At 44.4% G+C, this 27,258-nt stretch overlaps 1 protein-coding gene across 1 annotated transcript in view; it reads right to left on the reverse strand.

Moving 5' to 3' along the window:
* DOCK11 (dedicator of cytokinesis 11) overlaps positions 1-27,258 on the reverse strand; it is an 86,420-nt gene that overhangs the window by 2,925 nt on the left and 56,237 nt on the right. Inside the window, exons 42-52 of the mRNA XM_070760033.1 lie at positions 25,529-25,642; positions 24,517-24,732; positions 23,104-23,161; positions 17,433-17,539; positions 16,057-16,179; positions 14,329-14,442; positions 11,833-11,979; positions 10,881-11,091; positions 6,853-7,043; positions 5,652-5,752; positions 2,517-2,655 (exon numbers count right to left, since the gene is read on the reverse strand). Coding sequence (XP_070616134.1) covers positions 2,517-2,655; positions 5,652-5,752; positions 6,853-7,043; positions 10,881-11,091; positions 11,833-11,979; positions 14,329-14,442; positions 16,057-16,179; positions 17,433-17,539; positions 23,104-23,161; positions 24,517-24,732; positions 25,529-25,642 — 1,521 coding nt within the window. The remainder of the gene's footprint in view (positions 1-2,516; positions 2,656-5,651; positions 5,753-6,852; positions 7,044-10,880; positions 11,092-11,832; positions 11,980-14,328; positions 14,443-16,056; positions 16,180-17,432; positions 17,540-23,103; positions 23,162-24,516; positions 24,733-25,528; positions 25,643-27,258) is intronic.

The raw sequence follows: 27,258 nt of genomic DNA on the forward strand, positions 1-27,258 counted from the left end.
TTAAATCTGCGCACTTCCAACTCCCGAATTCCCCTTCAAAGGAACTCTGCACTGAAGCCCTCGAGTCTCAAAGCGGCCAAGGCTGGACGGCCAAATTGGCCATTCCCCAGCCCTTAAACGGACAGATTCCTCTGAAATTCTCACTTGGTGAGAATGATGTGCAACCTACTTTCTTCTCCTGGGGCGGGGAGGTGTCTGCCCTTGGCACGACTGACTGTCAATCAATCACTTAATCTTGAGTCTGTCATTTGCACCTCTATAACTGTCCAGTTGGGTTCTGCAACCCAACATGACCCACACAAACGTCAGAGGAGAATCAGAACTGCAGAACAAAACAACGGCTGCCAACTTGCCGTCCATTGAGGACCTGTAAACCGAGTCAAAAAGCTGTGAAAATATTTACTGACCCCTCGTATCCTGGACACAAACTGTTTCAACTCCTACCCTCAAAACATCGCTACAGAGCACTGCACACCAAGACAACTAGACACAAGAACAGTTTTTTCCCCAAACGCCATCACTCTGCTAAATAAACAATTCCCTCAACACTGTCAAATGTTTTACTAAGTCTGCAAACTATTACTAGTTTTTTCTCATCATTCCTATTTCTTTTTTTCCTTCTGGGCTCTGGGTATGTTTTTCCTATCACAGTAAATGAGGTTGAATGTGTATAATTTTAGCTGTGCCTACGTGTATATACACACACAGTTTATATAGTAGATAATGTATATTTTTGTGTGCCTGTGTGTAATACATATGTACACCTATGGCATACATACACAGAATTAAATGGTATATTTTGGATGTTCAGTGATAGTAAATAGAGAGGGAAATTGTATCTCTTTGAGGCGAGGCCAGGCACCCTGACCCAAACCCTTGACGTGAGTGATGTCAAGTAGGCCACCTTTAAGCCAGTCACATGACCTTTAAGCCAGCCCCCAGTCACATGATCAAGCCACTCCCACCTGGTCACATGGCCGGCAAGCCACACCCACAAAATAAGCCACGGCCACAGTGTGGTAGTAAACGATTTTTGCAGCACTTCACTGGATTGGGCGGCATGGAAGTTGTTGTGGTTGGCTCTGGGCCAGCTTCTGCAATGGGGAATTTGGATGTTGGCTTAGGAGAATCCTCAAGTTCCCAGAGACTTGTTTTACTGCCATCAGTGTCTGACAGTGAGCAGTCATTGCCTAGGTCAGACGCTGGGGTAGAAGAAGGATCAGATAGAGAGATGGGTGCAGCCAGCCCATTAGTGAATGACCCCATTAGTGGGTCATTGGACTTGGAGGAGGAGGATCGGTGAATAGATGACAGAATGCACAGGCTCATGGCTAGAAGGGACCAACTGCGCAGGTATCATCAGAGATAAGGGAGAACACCTGTGGCTGAGTCAATTAGGCTAATGGGGTTGCTGATAAATTACTAGTGTTGCAGAGAGCGCGTGTGGGAGTTTATCTGTTTGGAGAAGGACGAGTGTTGTTTGATTTGGACTGTTCCAGGACTTACAAAGACTTTTTGGATATTTCACAGCTAAGTATATCTTGTGGACTCTTGAAGGGGGGTGGCTGTGACGCCTTCACAGCTGCCTTTATCTGCTGTTTTGTTTTTGCTTTTCGCAGCATTCCAGGCTTGTGGTTTGTGGGAGAGCACTTTGGCTGTTTAAAGCACGTGGGTACAATACTTTTGTTTTGATAAACCGACTTTCTGTTTACTCTGAGACAGTGTCTGTGTCTGAGTTTACCTTGCTAACTCATTAGAGGGGCTCTTAGTGAAGGGCCGGCATAACAGAATTCAAATAAATTAAATGATTCAAGACCACCAAAAGCCTTCTAAAAATGGGGGGGGATCAAAGGAAGTAATTCTGGCCCTTGGGGAGACTTGCCCCCCCTCCCAGTTGCTGTCTGATACCCTGCTGAGCCAGTCCTATTTATCCCCCCTCCCCCACTGCACACCTTCAAACAAAAATTGCAAAAGAAACAGGAGCAGAACTGAAAAACCGTCAATCAGAACAGACTTTTTCCTCTTGAAACCTTTTTGCATAAAAGGCCCTTTGCCCTTTCTATGCAAATCCAGCTGCAGGGACCCAGCTGGCCAGGGGTGGGGGGGCACGCCAATGGGAAGGGTTTGGACGTCCTTGCAACAGAGAGATAAATCTATCCTTCTTTTGAGCCTATTCCCGATGACCTCAAACCTTTGAATCCCACTTATGTAAGCAGCCAAGTCCTTGATTTACAGTAACGGTGCATATAACACTGTCCTCCATCTGAGTGTTGTATTGGCAGTTCTGGGTTAGCAAAAACTTCAGCAGAGAAGGATTTGGGACTTGCGGTCAGACAGGCGGTAGACCACGAGTTCTTTTTCTGCCGTCAATCTTCTATGTTTCTACTGTTAGTGGCCCAGGGTTCCCGTGGGGTTATATTGGGAGGCCGGGGGGGCTAATCAATTTTATAAACGAACAACTCAACCTATTTAGTGACTTTAAATGGCTCTCGGGGAACATCCCACCTGGACCTTACCTGTTCATGTAGGATTTCCGACAGCTCCTTCACCATCTCCCTGAAGTTGGACTTCAGCTCCTCCTGATATTCAACTTGGTCTTCCTTAATCAATCGCTCATTGAACTCCAGGCTGATTCCGCAGGCTTGGATAAATTTCCTGGGGAAAGATAAATTGACCCCAGCGTTTAGCCCATCCTTGGCTTTGGTGGAGAGTGGGTAGAGGAGGGATGGGAGTAAAGTTTAAAACCCAGGCTTCTAAATTCAGGGAGGGTTTTTTTTGTAAAGGATTTGCAAAAGGATTTAGGACCCTCTCACAGTTACTACTATTGAGCAATGTGCCACATAAACTCTCCCTGTGCGTTTTGTTTTCCTTGCCTAAATGTAGAACCTTCCAGGCCCTAGTTGGTCCAATGCAGTATTTCTCAACCGTGTAAACCTGAGGATGGGTGGAGTTTGAGCCAGACTTCACGCCTCGTCCTTTCAGCTCCCCAGGCCGCAAAGGTTCCCCGAGTCCTACGGCCATGCGCTACACTCTTTGCTGCTCTCCATAATTCCACACGTCAACATTCGCTACAGCGAAATCCCGGAAGAGTCGAGAAATTTCAACTTCTCCTTGTCCAACTTCTTGAAGGTTGGTGAAGACATTTGCCTCTTTCTCTCCTCCCTTCCCCAATTTGGGGCTACATGGGGCTACCTCTGAAGTGTGTTCGGAAACTTCAAGTCGTGCAAAATGCGGCCATGCGAGCAGTCATGGGTCTTCCCAAATACACCCATGTTTCTCCAACACTCCGCGACCTGCATTGGCTGCCGATTGGTTTCCGGACACAATTCAAAGTATTGGTGATGACCTATAAAGCCCTACATGGCATTGGACCAGATTATTTACACGACCGCCTTCTGCCGCACAAATCCCAGCAGCCGGTCAGGTTCCATAGAGTTGGCCTTCTCCAGGTCCCGTTGACCAGACAATGTCGCTTGTGGCAGGGCCTAGGGGAAGAGCCTCCTCTGTGGCAGCCCCGGCCCTCTGATTCCAGAATTTCGTACTGCTATTCCCTCCTCACCTTTTGCACGAGCCTTAAGACGCATCTATGTCGCCAGGCGTGGGGCAACTAGTATATGCCCCCACCTCTTTCTGACCATTAAATGATAAGTGTAGATGTGATTGAGTAAATCGACTGTTTTTTAAGTTAATGGGATTTTAGCTTATAGTTTTTAACTATTAGATTTGCTTATGTATTGTTTTTGCATTGTATTTTGTGAGCTGCCCTGGGTCCCTGGAGAGGGGCGGCATACAAGTCTAATAAATAATAATAATAATAATAATAATAATAATAATAATAATAATAATTCCAACTCCCAGAATTCTCCCGTCAGCCATGCTCATTTCCAGCCTCTCGAGTGGAGAGAATGCAGAGGAAGGGATCACAAGAGAATAAGCAGGCATGCACCATCCAAAAAGGAAGGCGGGGAGGCGCAGGGAATCCTGGGACTTGGTCCAACCCTGTTCAAGCTGCCAAGGTGGAGGCACACTGGTCGAGTGACAGGCTGGAAGTCCAAAGTCTTGAGGAGGAGCCTCGCAGTTGGGTGTGGGCACCTGGCGTCCTGCCTCTCCCCCTCTGTTTCCCTTTGATAAGCCCAGTTCTGGGAAGAATAAGGCTCCGTGTTTACCTCATTTGCTTGAGTAAAGTGCACAAGGGCACCAATTCATAGATTGGAGAACGGTTGACTCAGCCTGTCAACAAGAGGCTCTTATTAAACTTTCTCCTTACAGTTCTCTCTTCCCATTTAAACAAAAATTATAGAAACATAGAAGATTGACGGCAGAAAAAGACTTCCTGGTCCACCTCGTCTGCCCTTATACTATTTCCTGTATTTTATCTTAGGATGGATCTATGTTTATCCCAGGCAGGTTTAAACTCAGTTACTGTGGATTTACCAACCACGTCTGCTGGAAGTTTGTTCCAAGCATCTACGACTCTTGCAGTCAAATAATATTTTCTCACCTGGCTTCTGATCTTTCCCCCAACTGTCCTCAGATTGTGGCCCCTTGTTCTTGGGTTCACTTTCCTACTGAAAACACTTCCCTCCTGAACCTTATTTAACCCTTGAACATATTTATATGTTTCAGTCATGTCCCCCCTTTCTCTTCTGTCCTCCAGACTAGACAGATGGAGTTCATGAAGTCTTTCCTGGTAAGTTTGATGCTCAAGACCTTCCACCATTTTTGTAGCCCATCTTTGGACCCGTTCAGTTTGATCCATATCTTTTTGTAGGTGCGGTCTCCAGAACTGGACACAATATTATTCCAAATGTGGTCCAGACCAGAGATATTTTGCTCGTATGGGTAATATCTATCAATACGTATCATATTAAAAATTAAAATGTGTACCTTTGTCGACTCTTGTTAAAATAATCATATGAGATTAACATAAATAAAAAAATGTTTTGTGGGAAAAACAAACCCTAATTTTTTAACAAATTTAAAAAAATGAGAAGAAATGTTGGAAATGCCATCAGACACCATGCTTCTTTTATCATAGTGGACACAGGATGCCAAAGCTTATTGGGTTTTAATATCTAGCAAATAATTTTGATTTTGAGCATCCCTTGGGGGGGGAGATCTCCGGAGGTCCTTAGACACCCAAGAAAACTTTGACTTCCCTTTGGCTCTTGTAGTGAAGTTACGTTGGCTTCCTTATCACCGACAGTTCCAGTAGAATCGTAAAATTCTAACTGACTCATATCTTTAATCAACTACAGCCCATTGTTAAAAAGACTACAAAGGATGGCAATCAATAAACCTCAGACTAAGAGAGGATAATGTGAGGAAAGGAATGTTTTGCAACCTTTTAGGGGAGTGCGAACAGGAAGTGCCCCCCCTTAGCTGGGGAAGAGGCTGCTTCTGGGGGCAAAGCTCAGGAGCAACCTCTCTAAATCCAGCTGTAGGACAAGGGACTTCTCCTTGGGCCTCATGGTTCCCGAGACCACCTACCCAGAGCCAGGAAGGACTTGATTGATAAAGTCCAACAGTTCCCAGAAATTCAGGGGTCTTTGGCGCAGCTGGTCTGCTTTTGGTCAGCGCCTGGGTGGGAGACCATCGTGTCGTTTCATCACATAAGGAAGTCGTAAGGCGTCCAAGTCCACACTACCAACCTGAACATGTCCTTGAGTTCTGCCACCTTCTTCACGGGATATTTGCTGGAGAGCTTCTCATCCAAGAATGCTCGGGCATAGGCCAAGGGGCCAGCATTGACCTAATGGAATAATAATAATAATAATAATAATAATAATAATAATAATAATAATAATAATTTAATTTTAATAATAATAATAATAATAATTTATTAGATTTGTATGCCGCCCCTCTCCGAAGACTCAAATATAATTCGAATAGAACACAATATAATTCTTTCATGGCCAAGTGTGATTGGACACACAAGGAATTTGTCTTGGTGCATAAACTCTCAGTGTACATAAAAGAAAAATATGCATTAGAATAGAACAAGAATAGGAATAGGAATAAGAATAGGAATAAGAATAGGAATTAGAATAGAATAGAATAGAATAGAACAGAACAGAATTCTTTCTTGGCCAAGTGTGATTGGACACAAGGAATTTGTCTTGGTGCATAAACTCTCAGTGTACATAAAAGAAAATATAGATTTGTCAAGAATCATGTGGTACAACACTTAATGATTGTCACAGGGGTCAAATAAGCAATTAAGAAACAATCAATATTAATAAGAATCTCAAGAATGCAAGCAACAAGTTACACTCATACAGTTATAAGTGGGAGGAGATGGGTGATAGGAAGGATGAGAAAAAAACTAGTAGTAATAGTAGTGCAGACTTAGTAAATAGTTTGACAGTGTTGAGGGAATTATTTGTTTAGCAGAGTGATGGCATCTGGGGAAAAATTGTTCTTGTGTCTGGTTGTCTTGGTGTGCAGGGCTCTGTAGTGACATTTTGAGGGCAGGAGTTGAAACAGTTTTGTTTTCAGCACTGCGCATATGCCGCCATCTTATTTTTAGCTTTTTTGGGGGGGGATTTTTTGGGGTGTTTTTGGCACTGCACACACCTGCGTGTTCCTCCCGCCCCCAGGTGCAATGCTTGTGTAGCCACGCGGCGCAGGAAGAAGCAAAACAGTGGCGAGGTAAGTTAGAACCCACCCCACAATTTATTGCTTGTGTGTGAATCATTTAGGGCTTATTCAGAGCATTTCAACTGTTGGTAGTTTACGGTGGAAAGACACCGAGAGCAGAACCAGGAGGAGAATTCTGGCTCAAATCCCCCTCCCCATTTCCAGCCAGGAAACTATCGACTGGTGGGGCAGATGTGTGGCCCAGCTGCTTACCTGCACTGAAACGGCGCCCTGAAGCTTCAACTGCAGCTGGATCATATCCACATCTGGCGAAGCGCAAAGCTTCTGCAACTCGGAGGTCTTGTCTCTGATTTCGTCCGTCGCCACGTCAATCGGCTTGAGGTTGACCTGCTGTTCGCATTTGACGGGGATTCTTTTCTTAACGTACGGGAATGAATGGCAGGCTGGGAGGAAAAGAAGAAAAGCTAGTGAAGAGAACAAAGCTGATCAAGAGAACAAAGAGTTCCCCACCTACTACAAGTTTAAGTTTATTGGATTTATATGTCACCCATCTCTGAGGACTTGGGGAGGCTTACAACATATAAAAAGGACAATACATGGACCAGATTACCTCCGGAACTGCCTGCTACTGCATGAATCCCAGCGACCGATAAGGTCCCACAGAGTTGGCCTTCTCCGGGTCCCGTCAATTAAACAGTGTCGTTTGGTGGGCCCCAGGGGAAGAGCCTTCTCTGTGGCAGCCCCGGCCCTCTGGAATCAACTCCCCCCCGGAGATTAGAACAGCCCCCACCCTCCTTGTCGTTCGCAAATTACTCAAGACCCACCTATATCGCCAGGCATGGGGGAACTAAGACATCTCCCCCAGGCTATTATATTTTATGTTTGGTATGTATGTGCTGTATGGTTTTAATTGTGGGGGTTTTATCTATTTTTTCTTTTAATATTAGATTTGTTTCACTGTTATATTGTTTTTAGTATTGTTGTGAGCTGCCCCAAGTCTTCAGAGAGGGGCGGCATACAAATCTAATAAATTGAATTGAATTGAATATATCAAAATCCAAATAATTAAAATTATTACAACTAAAAAACTAAGGAACCAATTAAAATACATAACCTTTCAATCAACAAACACACTATGCATTCATCGGCCGGGGGGGGAGAATCTAATAACCCCAAGCTTGGAGGCTCAGGTGAGTCTTTAGACTCTTGCGGAAGGCGAGGAGGGTGGGGGCACTACGAATCTGATTCCAGAGTGCCGGGGCCCACACAGAGAAGGTTCTTCCCCTAGGTCCTGCCAAGTGACATTGTCTAGTTGACGGGACCTGGAGAAGGCCGACTCTGTGGGACCTGACCAGACGCTGCGATTCATGTGGCAGGAGGTGGTCCTGCAAGAAATCTGGTCCCATGCCATGTAGGGCTTTATAGGTCATAACCAACACTTTGAATTGAGTCCAGAAACTGATTGGCAGCCAGTGCAGACCGCAGAGTGATGGAGAGATATGGACATGTCTGGTTAATCCCGTGACTGCTCGCGTGGCTGCATTCTGCACAATTTGTAGTTTCCGACCACTCTACCTCAAAATAAATCTCTGCTTCTGAGACCGGAATCCCCCTCTTTGCTCTGACTTACTCTCGTTTTGTCTTGGGGCAAAAGGAAAAGAAAAAAGCTGTCCCCACAGACCACAAACATCACAACAATGTGAACTTCTTGGAAATTCAGAGTATGTGCAACTTTCCCACAAGGTGTGTGAAATTCCCCCAGGAGGTCAAGGTGAGGCAACCTTTTGAGCGAGGGCTCTGTCTGAGTCTGCGAGATTGCTAAAGGTCCTAATTTTGGGGAATCTCACTCCCTGGTATGCAAGATGATGGAAGCCTTGAGAAATTGTGTGAGGGCTCACAAAAGGCTTTTTGGACCATGAGTGATGTAAGAGGAAACAAGATCCCAAGCACAGGAGATTTGTCAAAAAGTCAAGAAGAATTGAGGTACTAAAAAGAACCAGAGATGGGGGATAGATACAGAATATTTCTCAATATAGGATTTTGTTCTGGCCCAGCGCAGAAGCCCCAAATCATTACACAACATGCAGAAACTTACAATCATGGTTTGTTTTTAGAAGTTAAAGGCGGAGACTCCTAATAGACCTTTTAGGAGCCCAAAACACGAAAAAGCACACTTTTAATGTAGAAATAGTTCAAAGAGAACGAAGGCAAGGAATAACAAGGAAGTCCAGCTATCTTACTGAGTCTTCAGGAGTTGGCAAAGTTCCTAGAAATTAGTCCTGGAAAACATCCAAGCCAAAGAAAGCAAACAAAGTCACTGAACAGATGATCAACAATCATGATACAGACTGGAAAACGCAAGAGGTTAAATATTCGGGCAATTTTTGACATTCCCGGTGCAAGACTCCTGGAACTAGGATGCAAGAACCATGATGAAAGATTCAGCAGTGGGGGTATTCCCAGCAATTAGCCTCAGAGGGGTTTAGTCTCAGGGTGTAGCCAATTAGCCTGTAGCTCTACTCTTGAGTAGACCTTACCGCCTCTTGGCAGCTCTACTCTCGAGTAGACCTCCATCAGAGTAAACCTTATTGCCTCTCATTAGCTGTACTCTTGAGTAACCCTCCACCAGAGTAAACTTTACTGCATTTTGGCAGCTCTATTCTCGAGTAGTAGACCTTCACCAGAGTAAACCTTACTGCATTTTGGCAGCTGTACTCTCAAGTAGACCTTCACCACTGTAAACCTTATTGCATTTCAGCAGCTCTACTCTCGAGTAGTAGACCTCCACCAAAGTAAACCTTACTGCATTTCAGCAGCTCTACTCTGGAGTAGACCTCCACCAGAGTAAACCTTACTGCATTTCAGCAGCTCTACTCTCAAGTAGACCTCCACCAGAGTAAACCATACTGCATTTCAGCAGCTTTACTCTTGAGTAGACCTCCACCACAGTAAACCTTACTGCATTTTAGCAGCTCTACTCTCGAGTAGTAGACCTCCACCAGAGTAAACCTTACTCCATTTCGGCAGCCCTGCGCGCTCTTGCACTCAGATAAAGGAGTAGCCCCTCCTCTCTCAGCCCTGCCAAGAGGCATCACTGGTTTCCCAAAAGCTGCTAAACAGGCCACAACAGGATTTGCTTTATTAAGAAAATAGAGGTAGAAATTTGAAATGGGGAAAATATTACTACGTGCACTGCTATATAAAAGGAAGGTGGTGGCTCAGTGGCTTAGATGCTCAGCTTGTCAATCAGAAGATTGGCAGGTCAGCGGTTCAAATCTCTAGCACTGGAGTCGGCTCCCGTTACTTGTCCCAGCTTCTGCTAACATAGCAGTTCAAGCACATTACAAATGCAAATATAAAAACAGGGGCCACTTTGTTGCGGGAAATAACTTGGTTCAATTATAGTCGGTGTAACTCAGCAACTCCATCCTGACTCTGTTTTCTGCTTGGCTTTGCAAAGCTACTTGCTAATTAGGTCTTTGGCAGCATCTCAAGAGAGATAAAAGTTGGTTCTTATCAGCCTTCTTCCAAAAGATTCTGGCAGACCTCTGGCAGACTAATTAATTTTGTTTGGGACTTATTACAGCTGGAAATGGACATAATCCACAGCTCTTGAAATAAAAATAGGTTTTGTTTGAACTGCATTGGTGTTTTATGATTTATCAGGAGGCCAAGTTCAGAATATATTATATGAAACTCCAGCTCTGTGGAATAAACTCCAGTGCTGGAAAAAGGTGGAAGGAAAGAGACGAGGATGACCAGTAGATGAAGATTGCAGTAGATACATCTTCATCTTCATCTACTTCCAATAGATCTATCGTTGGAAGATCTAAAGGGCCAGATTGGGAACAGATCTTCCTGGAGGAACTCTCTATAGGTGGACACTAAGAGTTGGCAGCAACTTGATGATGGACTACAATGAATTTGTAGATTTCTGGCTTTGGGGACATTGAGATGAAATAAGGAGCACCTCCTCTGAAGAAGAGATTGTCTTCTTCTGGATCTGAGTATTTATCCCTCTTGAGATAAAGGGGTTTATTTATTGGCCTCCATTTCAGTAAATGTCAGGCTGCCTTGGCCATTGAGTTTCATCAGTTGCCAACTCTGTGTTGCATAACTAGATGGAGTCTTTATTTTCCTTAAATCCGCCAAAGAATTTATAAGATGCGCAACCAGTTTCCGAGTTACTTAACATAAAAAATCCATACATACGTACACACTCTCTCTCTCTCTCTCTCTCTCTCACACACACACACACACACACACACACACAAACTTACTAGTGAGGATAGTCCGCCTCTTGCACTGCTCCTCCACGTTTCCGTGCTTCTTGCCGGACAAGGTGTACGGGGTCTCGAAGACAAACTGGTTGATGTTGTGGTTCCTCTCAAACTCTGTCTTCCTCTCCAAAAGCTCCTTCTCGTCAAAAAATGGCTTCAGGTAAGTCACCTGAATGTGAGCATACTTGGCGTCGAGATCTTTGGGGTTCACCTGGGATGAAAGAATGGAAAGTTCTGAATGAAGGTGAAGATCAACCCGGTTGGACTCAAATCTCAGAATTGTTCCAAACTCAACAACTTTAAGACTTGTGGTCTTCAAATCCTAGAATTCCAAACTCAACAACTTTAAGACTTGTGGTCTTCAAATCCCAGAGTTCCAAACTCAACAACTTTAAGACTTGTGGTCTTCAAATCCCAGAATTCCAAACTCAACAACTTTAAGACTTGTAGACTTCAAATCCCAGAATTCCAAACTCAACAACTTTAAGACTTGTGGTCTTCAAATCCCAGAATTCCAAACTCAACAACTTTAAGACTTGTGGTCTTCAAATCCCAGAATTCCAAACTCAACAACTTTAAGACTTGTGGTCTTCAACTCCCAGAATTCTCCAGCCAGCAGGAGAATTCTGGGATTTGAAGTCCACAAGTCTGAAAGTTGCCAGGCTTGAAGACCTCTGTGCTAAGTCAACCAGTTTGCCCAGCAAATTTCTTAAATCGAGACTAGCCAGATTGTCATTTCCCTTTGATCAGACCGTGAATAAATTAGAGCCCAGAAGCATGGATTGGAAATACCCCATAAGGTCACCTAGTCCAACCCCTTGCTCAGGATAAAAGTCATAATTGAGCCTCCCATGCCAACGGCTCTCCGGCTTCTCTTTGAGTATATGAAGCCAGGACACTGCTTGGTATGGCGTTCTACTGTGCCAGAATCAGAACTAAGGCTTCACATTACCTTGTTGGAATCCTGGATAATTTTGACATTCTCGGCTCCAAATTTCTCCCCGTAGAGTTTCAACAGGCGGAAGGAGATCTCCGAGAGACCAGTTAATTTGGGCTCCTTGTAGATGTACTCTTTCCCATCCTCTTCTTCAAAGAAAGCCTGCAACGATTCCAGCAGCTGGTTTTTAAAAAAGGATTTTTTTGGGGGTGGGTGGGGAGGGGCAAAACAGCTCACTTCCTCGGGGAAACAACATCCTAAAAATATCAAGTGCCTAATGTTACCTGGAGGGACAGCAGCAAGAATCACCTACACGCAACGATGGATGGAAAGATCCCCAGATACCGTTGCCGTCAGGGATGGGGAAATTGATTCCCCTGGGCCGTTTCCGTTTTACGCAAGGTTTGTCTGAGATGTATGATTGTTTTTTATATTAAGGGATTTTAATTGTTCTTAATCATTGGATTTTTACTGTTACCGAGAGGGGCGGCATACAAATCTAATAAATAATAATAATAATAATAATAATAATAATAATAATAATAATAATAATAACAACCAACACCTTGAATTGTGACCGGAAACTAATTTATATGTTTATACATGGTTTTCTTTGTTGTTGTTTTCTTCCACATCCATCTCCTATTGATTTTTAATCTTAAATTCTTTTTTTAAAATCCATTCGTACCATTTGGTCCATATAGTGTGATATTCTGGGTCTTTTTCACCATTTAACTCCATCGTTAATCTGTCTATTTCAGTACAATCATAGATTTTTAAAATAATTTCCAGAGGTGGGTTTTAAGGAGTTTGCGAAAGGCAAGGAGGGTGGGGGCAATCCTAATCTCCGGGGGGCAGTTGATTCCAGAGGGCCGGGGCCTCCACAGAGAAGGCTCTTCCCCTGGGGCTCACCAGACGACATTGTTTAGTCAACGGGACCCGGAGAAGGCCAACTCTGTGGGACCTAACCGGTTGCTGGGAGAAGGCGGTCCCGGAGATGACCTATAAAGCCCTACATGGCTTCAGACCAGAATACCTCCGCGACCGCCTTCTGCCGCATGGGTGTGTGTATGTGTGGGTGTGCTTTCATAGATTTTCATGGGTATAGGTATGTAAGTCTAGGCATATTCGAGTCTTTTCCCGTGTAAGGAAGGAAAGGAAATGGAAAGCTGAGAAGGAGAAGGAAGGAAAGGAAAAAAAGTGAACATAAAGGGAATTAAAGTAAAAGTAGTAATAACAGTTATTTCAGGGCATACTTGAAGACCAGCAAAACACAAGAAGCTCCCAAGGGAAAAAGGCTCTTCAGGATAAAAGGGTGATTAATGACGTCTCAAGGAAACCACCATTTCCCTCTCTCGCCTGCTCATCGTCAGAAGATGAGAAACAGCTGGAAAGAAAGCCAGAAATTGCCAGGAAGCTGAAGAAATGGGATGGATTGAAGGCCACAGAACTACATCTGGTCTAGTGTCATTTCTAATGACGAAAGATGAATAACATCCCAGGAGGCTGAGAATGGGGAGTTCCGAGGGCCCTTTGGAGCCACAAGACCAAACTGTGGTCCCTTCCCTGGGAAAACCCCTCCTGGAGATTCCCAAAAGGAAAACCGCGTGCTTGGATCGTGGAAGAAGGCCAAGGTCTGGACTCCGATGTATTTCCCGGGTGTTATTGGGAACGCTGACAGTTTTTCAGGTGTGAGAACTTGCTTAAGACTCGTGGACTACAGCTCCCAGAGTTCCCCAGGCAGCAGGAATTCTGGGAGTTGAAGTCCACCTTTCTCAAAGTGGCCACGTTTGAAAAACACTGCCTTAGAGTCCCAATTTTTAAACAACCGGTTCTCTGCCAGATGGGCATGGCTGGCGGGCTGGATCACGTGACTGACTGGGCGTGGCAAACTCTATGTCACTTGTGTGGGTGGTACCTGTATGGGACAGGGAATGTTGGGGAGGGAATCCAGAGGTCTCCAGGGCTGGTGGGGGGATGCGGGAGGAAAGAAAGATCCAACCTGTTTTTGTCTGTGTGCTTATGCGTGAGTGTGAGAGAGGCTGCATCAAGCTAGGCTGGGAAAGCTGGCTGCAAGAGGAAGAGAGGCTGGGTAGGCTGTTTCTTGGGTGGTTTTCAGGCTCGTTCTTTAGGTGGTTTTCAGGCTGTTTTTGGGCGGTTTTCAGGTTGTTTTTTGGGTGGTTTTCAGGCTGTTTTGGGGTAGTTTTCAGGTTGTTTTTTTGGGTGGTTTTCAGGCTGTTTTGGGGTGGATTTTAGGCTGGGTTTTGGGCGGTTTTCAGGCTGTATTATGCCTGAAAAAAATCCAGGAAAAAATTCAAAACAATATTTTTTTAAAAATGGTGGCATCCATGGACCAGCACCGACAAAATTGGTTCTATGTCATCACCAGCAGTTTGCTTTGAGCGAACTGGTAGAAACCAGGAGGACCTCACCTCTTAACCAGGACATATAAAACGGTTACTGCAAGACTCCACTCTCTGTGTCCATTACCCCAGCAATCTGTGGTCTCACCTGTCCGTAGAAGGCCACTCGGAAGTAGGTGCCCAGAAGCCTCCTTTTGCTCTGCATCACTTCCAGGATTTTACTGTATGCGCCGTGGAGCGTTCGGTACACCTGGGTGAGTTTCTGTAACGGGCAGAGAGAACAACCTTGAGGAACAGCCAGATACAAGACAGTTGAGTCTGAAGCAAAAGTGTAACCCGAGGAAGCGTCTCAGACCTGAGCTAGCACTGATGAGGTTCACTAGTTCGGTCATGAAAAGTCTCCAAAAAACCCCAAGCAAGCGCAGAAGAGCACCAAGCTACAAACGTTGAGACCTGCCCTAATTCTGGTGAAGGTAAAGGCCAAGAGGTGGGCGAAAGCACATTCAGGCTGCAAAAATTTTTTATTATAATTTTATAAAAGTAGGATTGGCATGCAGGACTGGGGTTTTCTTTTCTTCTTTTATTTTTTCTCTCTCCACAATAAAAACATGTTTACAACATCATATACTTTCAATACAGCTTAAGTCTATGACTGCAACTTCTTGTTTGTATCCTAAGATTTTTATTATCGTAATATTAATTGTTTCCTCATTGCTTGTTTGACCTCTATGACAATCATTAAGTATTGAACCTCATGATTCTTGACAAATCTATATTTTCTTTTATGTACCCTGAGGGCATCTGCACCAAAGACAAATTCCTTGTGTGCCCAATCACACTTGGCCAATAAATTATTCTATTCTATTCTATTCTATTCTATTCTATTCTTTTATGGATACTGAGAGCATCTGCACCAAAGACAAATTCCTTGTGTCTCCAATCACACTTGGCCAAGAAAGAATTCTATTCTATTCTATTCTAAAGATATATCCAGGTAAACCAACTCTCTTCTAATGAAATTTACCGCTAATATTCTTTAACATGCTTAATATTATATCTCTAATTTCTTAAAGCTGAACTGTAGTGCCCTCTCCTTATCTTTTTTTTTAACCTTCTTAATAACTAAAACTCCTTACAATAATAATGTTAAATAATAGGGATGGTTGGGATTTGATTATTATGCAAATGACTTTCCTTGATTTTTTAAAAAAATTACCATATGTTATAGATATTTGAAAATGTTTGTTATAGAATTAATTATATTATACCACCCAAAAACAAGATAAGGTGGATTTATTATGACTTGGGTTTTCTACCGCTAAAAGGCGGAGTTTCTGAAAATAAAAAGAAGGCTGGGATGGGTGTTTTGGGGAGCTGGAGGAGACCCTCCCTTGCTACCCCCCCCCCATGCGCAGAGGGGGGCTGCTAAGGTGGGACAGTGACATGTGCTCGCCCCAGGGGCTCTGAGTGCTAGCGGAGTCCAGCGCAACTCTGCTACTGCACCTGGGCAGGTAACAAAATAGCCACAGGTGCCCCTGCATGTCCGTGTGCAGTAGCAGAATTGCGCTGGACTGTGCTAGCATTCAGAGCCACAGGGGGCGAGCACACCACAGTGTCCCACCTTAGTAGCCCACCTGTGCCCGTGCCTGTCTACTTTGAGCCTGCTTTGGTGTCTCCGGATTGACAAGTTTCGATCGTTGTGAGCCACCCTGAGTCCTCGGAGAGGGGTGGCATACAAATCTAAATATTATTATTATTATTATTATTATTATTATTATTATTATTATTATTATTATTTCCCCTTTCTGGCTAAGTTGGTTTTGGCTCTTTCTCCCTGCAAGAGGCGGCAGAATTGCTGGCGCTTTCGGTTGGCTACCTCAAACTCGCGCCTCTTCTCGTAGATGGGGATCATCATCTTGGCCACTTCGGCAATGACTTCGTAGCGCTCGGCTTTCCACAAGCCCTCGACGCATTGCTCCAGCAGCTCCACCAGCACCTCCTGTGAGTTGCACGGGGGGAAAAAAGGGGTTTACGACAGTGCGACTTGGGTGTGGAAATTGACACACCAGGCTAGTGACTCTGGGCTAATCACCAGGAGATCGGGAGTTCTAGTCCCACCTAGGAGTCCCCATCATGGGTGCCAAGGTGCAGAAGGCTGCCAGAAACATGTGCAGTGGATATGTGAGAAGCAGTTGCAGGGGTTGGGAAGGAAGGAAGGAGATAGAGAAGGAAGCTGATAGAGAAAGAAGGAAGGAAAAGAAATGGGGGGAGGGAAGAAAGAAAGGAGATAAGAGAAGGAAGCAAGCAAGGAAGGAAGGAGAGAAGGAAGGAAGGAAGGATGGAAGGAAGGAAGGAGATAGAGAAGGAAACTGATAGAGAAAGAAGGAAGGAAAAGAAATGGGGGGAGGGAAGAAAGAAAGGAGATAAGAGAAGGAAGCAAGCAAGGAAGGAAGGAAGGAAGGATGGAAGGAAGGAAGGAGATAGAGAAGGAAACTGATAGAGAAAGAAGGAAGGAAAAGAAAGGGAGGGAGGGAAGAAAGAAAGGAGATAAGAGAAGGAAGCAAGGAAGGAAGGAAGGAGAGAAGAAAGCTGATAAAGAAGGAAGGAAGAGAGGGAAGGAAGGAAGGAGATAAGGGAAGGAAGGAAAAGATGGATGGAAGGAAAGAAGGAAGGAGATAGAGAAGGAAGCTGATAGAGAAAGAAGGAAGGAAAAGAAAGAGAGGGAGGGAGGGAGGGAAGAAAGGAGATAAGAGAAGGAAGCAAGGAAGGAAGGAAGGAACGGACGGAGGAAAAATGGAAGGAAAAAACGAAGCAGGGAAGGAAAGGGAGCAGAGAGCCTCCCCTTCAGGATCTGCCAGAATGTGTTCTATCTTCTCTTCGGCTACCTGAACAGTCTTGGACCCACCTGGGCTGGGCGATCCGTGAGCTTAGTAAAACTGGTTGAGCCAGTTGGGCTCTTTCACGGCCTTTGTTGACTTACTAAAATACTGATTCAGGGCTTTCCCAGCTGCTCAACCTTATCACGATGGGAAGGCATTCCCGGAAGTCCGCCCTCTGCTTGAATAATGAGTTTGCAGAGATGCAGGAGACCTCAAGCAAGAGCCATTAGGAAACAAAGAGGTTGAGATGTCCACTCCCAGGGGAAATTGAAGAAGCAGCTTTTCATTTTCTGAGCCTGTCTCAGTCCCGACATGGTTTGGTAGAATTCTAGCTCTCGAAGGGTCAAGCGTCTGACGTCCACTCTGCCCTTACCTCAGTGTAATGGACATCCATCATCCCTGCGTCTTCCTTCATGGCCCCTTCTTCATCAATGTTGGGTGTGACTTTCCTGAAAGAGGAGCATCCAGTAGAGAACAACTCTACAGACGGAAGCCGAGAAAGAGAGAAGGCCTTGAAGATCAGTTGGTGGTTGAAAGGGCTACACGCGGTCATTTTTAATCCCTGACAGACTGGACCCACTTTATGGCCCTCACGCAATATTATTCCTTGGCACAGAACCCACAGGCACTCCAAAACTGAGCTCTAGCCCTTGTTAGGATGGGGAAATACCATGTGATATGAGAAGTAGGCATCATCCTGAGGTTTTGGAGACCAGGTTCTAACACCACAGGCAGGTGGCCCCTCAACCGAAGTATGGGATGGAAAAGGTGGATAGAGAAAAATCCTTTTCTCTATCCCATAATACTAGGACAAGGGGGCCCTCCCTAAAGCTCACAGGTAAGGAAGTGAGAACAAATAAAGGAGAATATTTCTTCACCCAGGGGGTGATGGGATTATGGCAGGGGTAGGCAAAGTTGGCTCTTCTATGACTTGTGGACTTCAACTCCCAAAATTCCTGAACCAATCATGCTAGCTCAGGAATTCTGGGAGTTGAAGTCCACATGTCATAGAAGAGCCAACTTTGCCTAACCCTGGTTTATGGAATTCCCTTCCAGAAGATGTTATGACAGCTGTCAGCCTGGACAGCTTCAAGGCAGGATGAGACAGATTCATGGATGACGAGTGTATCATAGGTGGTGATTGAAAGGGATGTCCAAGTGCCGCCTCTATGGTGGTTGAGGCAGGCAGGGTTCCATTGAGTACCATTTGTTGGGGGTCAAGAGAAAGGGAGGGTCTTGCCTTCTCTTTCTGCTCAAGATCCCCATGGACAATTGGGGGGACACTGTGGGACTCAGAAGGCTGGACTTGATGGCCTTTGGCCTGATTCAGCCGGGCTCTTCTTGGGTTCTTATGAAGGACGGGCTAAGCTTGGGTCGAGCTTCCTTCAATTCTTGCCTTTCAGATTTCAGCAAGTAGGTTCCTCTTTTGTGAGAACTGTGCTTGCATTTTTGAGGTGGAAAGGCCTTCCCACTCAAGGTAACTGTGGTGGCCCGCTCATGTCTTGCCCAATTAGTGATGGACCCAGAGGACTCAGAGATAGTGGAAGTGCAATACCAGTGTCTTATGTTCCTGGCACCCAAGACTGACTGCCAAGTGGACGTGGTATCAGAGGCTGAAGAGCAACCAGGGCCTTCTGCACCTCCTGAGATGATGCTAGGGTTCACAGGGCCTCTAGGAGCCACGAGTGGTTACTTAGGAGGAGGTTTACTTGTGTTTATGCACTGCTGACTCCTGGGCCACGCCTTCAGGGTATTTAAGAGTGAATCATGCCCTTGCTGCAGTGCAGAGAATAAACGTAGTTCATTCTATCGTCTAGTTTCTACTATTGTTTTTTGGCTTGTGATTTAAAGAAAAACATTCTTGGCTTTCTGGAGAAGCTCTGGGCTTCCAGCCAACTTCTGAATGCCTCCGCTTTTGAATCTTGTCTCAACTTGGCAATTATTGTCGTGTTGATCTCTTTTTGGGATGCTAGCCAGCTGTTAAGGCTATTTTATAATCAGTACGGCAAAGCCACTGATAGACTTTACTTTATTTTCGAAAAGACTTTAAATGCAAATATTTCTTGTACATAGTAAAACCCTTTATTAGTTAATCTGGTGGTGTGCATCTGATTTCTGGGGGCTCGGAGCTGGGGCAGAACAGGAACAATCTGAGCCTTGGGCGAGTATCTGCAGCAGCAGAATAGAAGAGGTGGAAGAGGGAAGGGTGGAGGAGAACCTGAGAGTAAAACTCATCTCCATCTGGGGCACCTCCAGGGAGACTGATTGACAGCCAGTCTTGCCTCAGGTTGACAGCTCAGTTCAAGGTTTTCACTTCCTGAAAAAGTACCCTGATTTTCAAGAATTCCCAGACTAATGTCTGGGCATTTTCAGGAACCTGAGCTCCAACCTAGTAGTTTGATGCAATTAGATTTTAGTTTATCCCAACACTTGTAGGAAGGCAATTAGTTAAGCAGGAAGGAAAATAAACACATAATAGCAATAGCATTTAGATTTATACACTGCTTTATAGTGTTTTTACAGTCCTCTCTAAGCTGTTGACAGAGAGTCAGCCTGTTGCCCCCAACAATCCGGGCCCTCATTGGACCAACCTTGGAAGGATGGAAGGCTGAGTCAACCTTGAACCGGTGGTGAGATTTGAACTGCCAAACTGCTGGCAGCCGGTGATCAGCAGAGGTAGCTTGCAATACTGCGCTCTAACCACTGTGCCACTGAGGCTCATAAAAAAATGAAGGCTGATTGGAGGGAAAAGAATTCAGGTTTCTCTGAACAAAATGAAGTTCTGTTGAAACAAATCCAGGCTCTGATTTTCTAAGAAGTGGCATGAAGCCCTGCACACCAAGACAACTGGACACAAGAACAGTTTTTTCCCGAACGCCATCACTCTACTAAACAAATAATTCCCTCAACACTGTCAGACTTTCTACTAAATCTGCACTTCTATTCTACTAGTTTTTCTCATCATTCCTATCACCCACTTCCTCCTATGTTGACTGTATGACTGTCACTTGTTGCTTATATCCTAAGATTTTTATTAATATTGCTTCTTCATTGCTTATTTGACCCCTATGACAATCATTAAGTGTTGTACCACATGATTCTTGACAAATGTATATTTTATGTACGCTGAGAGCATATGCACCAAGACAAATTCCTTGTGTGTCCAATCACACTTGGCCAATAAAAATTCTATTCTATTCTATTCTAAAGAAGCACATTTATCCCTTATCATCAAAAACTTGCACATTAGATTAAACTGTCCAGCAACTGACCACAAGCCACAGCAGGATATTGGTTCTTTTTCCCCCCAGTTCATATCTATGACAAGTTGGGCCAGGTAGGTGGATACCAACAAATTCTTAGTTTTACAAATAGATACAAAAGATTTGAGCAACGCTCCCAAACTCAAAATCCCAAGCAAGCAATTGAAATAGCCGAATAAATCTTGGAAGTGGTTTCTCTCGTTCCTTCGGTGCATAACTTGCAACATCTCTTCCCCCCAAATGAATCAGGACTGTAATTCCCAGTATCTCCATTCAGCCAATGGCCCAATGAACTGGGGATTCTGGTTGTGGAAGAACGCCTGAAGAACCAAATTGGTGAGACTGTTGGTTTCCTTCTGGTCTCACGAGATAAATTCACTGGTGGGGTTAAATTGGGTTCTACCCAAGTTCCTGATTCCAAGCTACTCGACAAGTTTATTTGGGAGAAAAAACAGATCAACACAAAAATACCAGTCAACAAAATCAGAATTCCCAGGCTGGGGGCCAGAGAGCCTGGGAAGAGACTTGTCCAAGTCCAATTTCTCAAAAATGGAATATTATGAAATCTAAAATAAAACGTAACACTGGTTGGAGAGGGGGAGAAGTGTTGGAATATCAGTAAATTGAAAGTGTAGAGATTTTTATGTCAGTACTCTGTGACAAATAGGAATGGAATTGCTATTGATGTAATCTCAACAGAGGAAAGGATTTATGGGTTTGAATAGTGACAAATTGTACATAGTTACCGTGTATAATGAAAATAAACTGTATTTGTTGAGAGGCCTGATGGAAATGCTCAAAAATGAAAAGTCATGCCACGTCCAATGTCTTTAATTGTCATTATTAATAATAAAAACTTCCCAAAAAAACCATTGTAAGCCCTGCTGGGTGGGGCTGATGTTTCCTGATCGACATGACTTGACTTTTCTAGGTTGAGGTTAAAAGCTTCTATCAGGTTTTCCATGTCGAGGGACTTCTAACCCTTTCTTTAGCAATCATTCAAATTTACAACAACAGTGTTGTGGTCAGCTCTGGCCCAGCTCCTGCCCCAAGGACTGTGGGTGTGGGGGAGACATCCACATGCTGCAGGCTTGTTTTCCCCCCCCCCCTCGGTGGAATCTGATGATGAAGGCTCCTCTGACCAAGAAGACATGAGTGACAGGGAGGAGGAGAGTGTGGCAGACAGCTCAGAAGGAGATCAATTATCTGTCTCCTCCTTGGATTCGGAACAAGAGTGAATGATACAGCCACGCATGCGGAGAGCGATGCATAGGCAGCAACAACTGAGAGATTATTATCAAAGAAAATGAGGCCACCTGTGTTTGGGTGGGGCTGTGGTCATTAGTGAGGCTGCTATAAAGAGCAGCCTGTGGGTTTGGCTATTGTGGAGGATTATCTGATCGTTGTGTTTCGTGACTGTTTGACTGACTTTGACTTTTTGTGTGCTGATTTTTCCACGCTTTGAAACTAAACCAGAGCAAAGTGTGTTTCACTTTGTGAACGAAGAAGGACTGTGAATTGCCTCCCAGCTGCAAGATAAGTATCTCAGAACTGATAAGGGACTTGTACAAATTACCAGTTTGTTTGGAGACGAGGGCTCTTTGCTATACCAAAAGAGGGCTTGGTTTAAGGGAATTTTCATTACAAAGAACATTGTTTTGAATTTTCAAATGTGTGTGTGTCTGAAATTTGTACCTGTGAATTTTTGGGAGGAGTGGACCAGAGAGCCCGACAGAACAAACAGTAAAAAGGGCAATTTAGGATTGTTTTTCACACCTATGACCGTAGCAGCATCCCATGGGTCACATGATCAAAATCCAGGTGCTATGGCAACTGGCATGTACTTATGACTGTTTCAGGAAATGAAATCCTCTTTTGCAACCTTCTGACACTTTGGTGGAAAACCTCGTTCACTTAACAACCATTTTACTAGCTTAATGATTGGGGCAATTTCTCTTAATAACTCTGGCAAGAAAGATTGCAAAACGAGCCCGCGATGGATAAGGAGTTAACACAGAGATGGAAGGATTCCGTTAGATATTGAGTCAAGACGTTTAGGTTTTATTATAGATAGAAAAAGTGAATCGATTTTATAATATTGCTAGCTGTGGATGGAATATGCCTCGTGTGTGGTTAATTTTAATTAATTTAGCAAAGAAGAGGATAAGAAGTATATATTAAAAGTATATATTCTTAGGATTTTTCTCTCTCTTTCTGAATGTTTAACGTAACAAAGAAATGTCATTTATTATTATTTTCAGCATTCATTCTGTTTTTTTTTTTACTGCTTATGTTGTTTTTACTGTATGTTGGACAAAAAAATAAAGAAAATTTTATACCCAAGAGCCTCAGTGGTGCAGTGGTTAGAGTGCGGTACTGCAAACTGCTTCAGCTGATCACTGGCTGCCAGCAGTTCGAATCTCAGTAGGTTCAAGGTTGACTCAGCCTTCCCTCCTTCCGAGGTGGGTCAAATAAGGACCCAGATTGTTGGGGGCAAGAGGCTGACTCTGTAAACCGCTTAGAGAGGGCTGGAAAGCACCGTGAAGCAGTATATAAGTCTAAAGGCTATTGAATGCTGTTGTACGTTGGTTAGGGGCTTGGACGACCAAGGGTGCCTGAAACAACATAAATATTGCTGGGCCTTCCCAGAGGGTTGCAGCCCCTTCTTGTCTTCGGGAGCCCAAAGGAGACATTTCCCACTAGAGAATCTTTGCAGAAGAGGAAGGAAGGCTTTTCAACACGAATTCTCTGCCTCCCCCTCCACCACTTCACCCCACTCACTTTTCCTGTGAAGAAACTCGGCCACAAGCGCTGCAACGTGGACGTAGCACATGGCCGCCTGGGAAATGAGAGCAAAAGGGAGCCTAGGTGAGACTTCCTGCAAGCGGTCAAAGAGCCCGACATTGGCCGAGGTCATTTTTTATTATTGTTGTTGTTAGAAACATAGAAACATAGAAGACTGATGGCAGAAAAAGACCTCCTGGTCCATCTAGTCTGCCCTTATACTATTTCCTGTATTTTATCTTAGGATGGATATATGTCTATCCCAGGCAGGTTTCAATTCAGTTCCTGTGGATTTATCTACCACGTCTGCTGGAAGTTTGTTCCAAGGATCTACTACTCTTTCAGTGAAATAATATTTTCTCACGTTGCTTTTGATCTTTCCCCCAACTAACTTCAGATTATGTACCCTTGTTCTTGTGTTCACTTTCCTATTAAAAACACTTCCCTCCTGGACCTTATTTAACCCTTTAACATACTTAAATGTTTCGATCATGTCCCCCCTTTTCCTTCTGTCCTCCAGACTATACAGATTGAGTTCATGAAGTCTTTCCTGATATGTTTTATGCTTAAGATCTTCCACCATTCTTGTAGCCCGTCTTTGGACCCCTTCAATTTTGTCAATATCTTTTTGTAGGTGAGGTCTCCAGAACTGAACACAGTATTATTCCAAATGTGGTCTCACCAGCGCTCTATATAAGGGGATCACAATCTCCCTCTTCCTGCTTGTTATACCTCTAGCTATGCAGCCAAGCATCCTACTTGCTTTTCCTACCGCCCGACCACACTGCTCACCCATTTTGAGACTGTCAGAAATCACTACCCCTAAATCCTTCTCTTTTGAAGTTTTTGCTAACACAGAACTGCCAATGCAATACTCAGATTGACGATTCCTTTTTAGTTGCTGCTATTATTATCATCATCATCATCATCATCATCATCATCATCATCATCAATACAACACAGCAAACGAGATCACCATGCTGGATTTCATCCCCAGTCGGGCGCTTCCCAAGCGCTTATTATTATTATTATTATTATTATTATTATTATTATTATTAAGAGTTGTATGCCGCCCTTCTCAGACAATTCACGGCAGCGTAGAACATAACATAGTACAATACACATATATAGAAATTTAATATTAAAAATTACTATGAAAACTGAATTAAAAAAAACCTCTGTTCATCCCAACACAAGCATCTACGTTCACCTAATCAATCATTCATGGCTACGGCTGGAATTGATCTCCATACTCATGGCCTGGCAAAGATGGGTCTTCAAAACTTTGCAGAAGGCCGGGAGGGAGGGGACCATATGTATCTCCAGAAGGAGTTCATTGCAAAGGGCTGGGGCCACCCCAGAGAAGTCTCTTCCCTAAGCCCCACCCGATGACATTCTTTGAGAATTTACCTCCGAGAAATCCCCGTTTTTGACGTGGATCTTGGCCATGCTGTCCAGCCAGGTCTTCCGCAGCTCCGGAGTGCTGGCGTAAGACTTGGCCAAGCTGAAGTGGAGGTCAACCAACATCTCAGGGTCCTTCTCGTGCTCTTTCATCTGGGCCGTGGCCATTAGCACCGTGCGGATCCTCTTGGTCAGGTCCTTGACTTCGGAAGGGAAGGTGGTTGCCTGCCAGAGAAGAAGAGAACATCCATTAGGAGAAGAGCCTTCAAGGGCCCTTTCTCCCATCTCCAGTCTACCTTCTCAAGGCTGCTCCTCCAGCAGTAGAACCAGAAAAGACGGTCAACTGGGCCAAGAGGAGGCCCAGGGGCTCTTCCCAATGACCCCTGGTTGGGGTGGGGTTTTCTCCTTCCCCTCAGGGACCTTTTGACCGATCTTCTATCACATCCCAAAGACCATCCTGGATAACTCCAGAAGTTGCTGGCCAAACCAGAAAGCATTTAAAAATACAGTGGTCCCTCTACTTACGAACTTCATTCGTTCCGTGACCAGGTTCTTAAGTAGAAAAGTTTGTAAGAAGCAGCAATTTTCCCCATAGGAATCAATGTGAAAGCAAATAATGCGTCCGGTTGGGGAAACCACAGGGAGGGTGGGGGCCCTGTTTCTTCCCAGGAGATTCCTAGAGAGTCCCCACGGAGGCTTCCCCCCGCCTTTTCCGGTTACAGTTTTGGAGGCTCGGGTGTGTAAGTGGAAAATGGTTCTTGAGAAGAGGCAAAAAAAATATTGAACACTCGGTTCTTATCTAGAAAATTTCGTAAGTAGAGGCATGTTTGTAGGTAGAGGTACCACTGTACAGAAGAGAGAGAGAAGGCAGCTACAGGGGCAGATTCCACGGTGGGATCAGGTTGGAAGCCTCCTCTGAAGTGCTAGCTGTAGTGGCCAGAGCTCCCCAGAAGATGCTATCAAACGGCAATTTCTAATGCTACCCAAGGAGAAAAACTTTCTTCCACTAAACCAAACCCACCTTCACCGGCCGGTCGCTGTTGGCAAAATTATTGATAATTGAGAGCGATTCCTGGAAACGTGAGCTGCCACTGAGCGCCACGTCGGCTATCAACTGGCTCACCGCGATAATGATCTAGTAGAGAAGTTTGGAATTAGGGAGGTGACACGTTGACAAAATACAAAAACATACAAAAATATATTGATAAAAACTGAACGGGTCCAAAGACGGGCTACAAAAATGGTGGAAGGTCTCAAGCATAAGAACATAAGAACCTAAGAAGAGCCCTGCTGAATCAGGTCAAAGCCCATCGAGTCCAGCATTCTGTGTCCCACAGTGGCCCATCAATTGTCCATGGGAATCTTGAGCAGAAGGAGAAGGCAAAGCCCTCCCTTTCTTCTGACCCCCAACAAATGGTACTCAAAGCATCAAACCTATCAGGAAAGACTTCATGAACTCCATCTGTCTAGTCTGGAGGACAGAAGGGAAAGTAGGGACACGATCGAAACATTTAAATATGTGAAAGGGTTCAATAAGGTTCAAGAGGGAAGTGTTTTTAATAGGAAAGTGAACCCAAGAACAAGGGTTGCACCATCTGAGGTTAGTTGGGGGAAAGATCAGAAGCAATGTGAGAAAATATTATTTGACTGAAAGAGTAGTAGATGCTTGGAACAAACTCCCAGCAGACGTAGTTGGTCAATCCACAGTCACTGAATGTAAACATGCCTGGAATAAACATAGATCCATCCTAAGATCAAATGCAGGAAAGAGTCTCAGGGCAGGCTAGATGGACCAGGAGGTCTTTTTCTGCCGTCAATCTTTTCTAGGCTTCTATGTTTCTCTGCTGCCTAGAGAACGGTCAGTTAAGAGACAGCGTAGCCCACGGCTGCACAACAGATGAGGAAGAAACTGAACACCCTCTCTAGTTTCTCAGGCTCTATAGGAGACAGGAGGAGGCCCTGTACTTTCAGACTGTTACTTAACCTTACAAGAAAGTGGAAATTGCTCAACTGGTCATGTTTCCTGTCTGGTCCACCAGGTAAGGCTGACCTACAGGCTCTGGAGTCAAAGTGAAATTCAGACAATGAGAATCCAATTTCTCCTAACAAAACTTCTGCTTTTCTTCTTCCTCCCTATTTTCAACTTTCCTCAAATCACAAGTGCAAATTTCTCACAAATGTGAAGGTAACATATTTATTTATTTGTTTTGCCAGCGACCAGTTAGGTCCCACAGAGTGGGTCTTCTCTGGGTCCCGTCAACTAAACAATGCCGCTTGGCGGGACCCAGGGGAAGAGCCTTCTCTGTGGCGGCCCCGGCCCTCTGGAACCAACTCCCCCCAGAGATTAGAATTGCCCCCACCCTCCTTGCCTTTCGTAAGCTTCTTAAAACCCACCTCTGCCGTCAGGCATGGGGGAACTGAGATATTCTTTTCCCCTAGGCCTTTACAATTTTATGCATGGTATGTCTGTATGTATGTTTGGTTTTTACTTTAATGGGTTTTTAATTGTTTTTACTATTGGATTATTGTGTATACTGTTCTATTATTGTTGTTAGCCGCCCCGAGTCTCCGGAGAGGGGCGGCATACAAATCCAATAAATCAAATCAAATCTAATCAAATCAAATTGGTAGCATACAAAGATATAACAATGTTTATATACAGTACATGATACTAGTAAGAGGGAAACATTAGGACAGGGGACGGGAGGCACCCTGGTGCACTTATGCATGCCCCTAACTGACCTCTTAGGA

The sequence above is a fragment of the Erythrolamprus reginae genome, chromosome 8 (assembly GCF_031021105.1).
Source record: "Erythrolamprus reginae isolate rEryReg1 chromosome 8, rEryReg1.hap1, whole genome shotgun sequence".
NCBI classification, from domain to species: domain Eukaryota; kingdom Metazoa; phylum Chordata; class Lepidosauria; order Squamata; family Dipsadidae; genus Erythrolamprus; species Erythrolamprus reginae.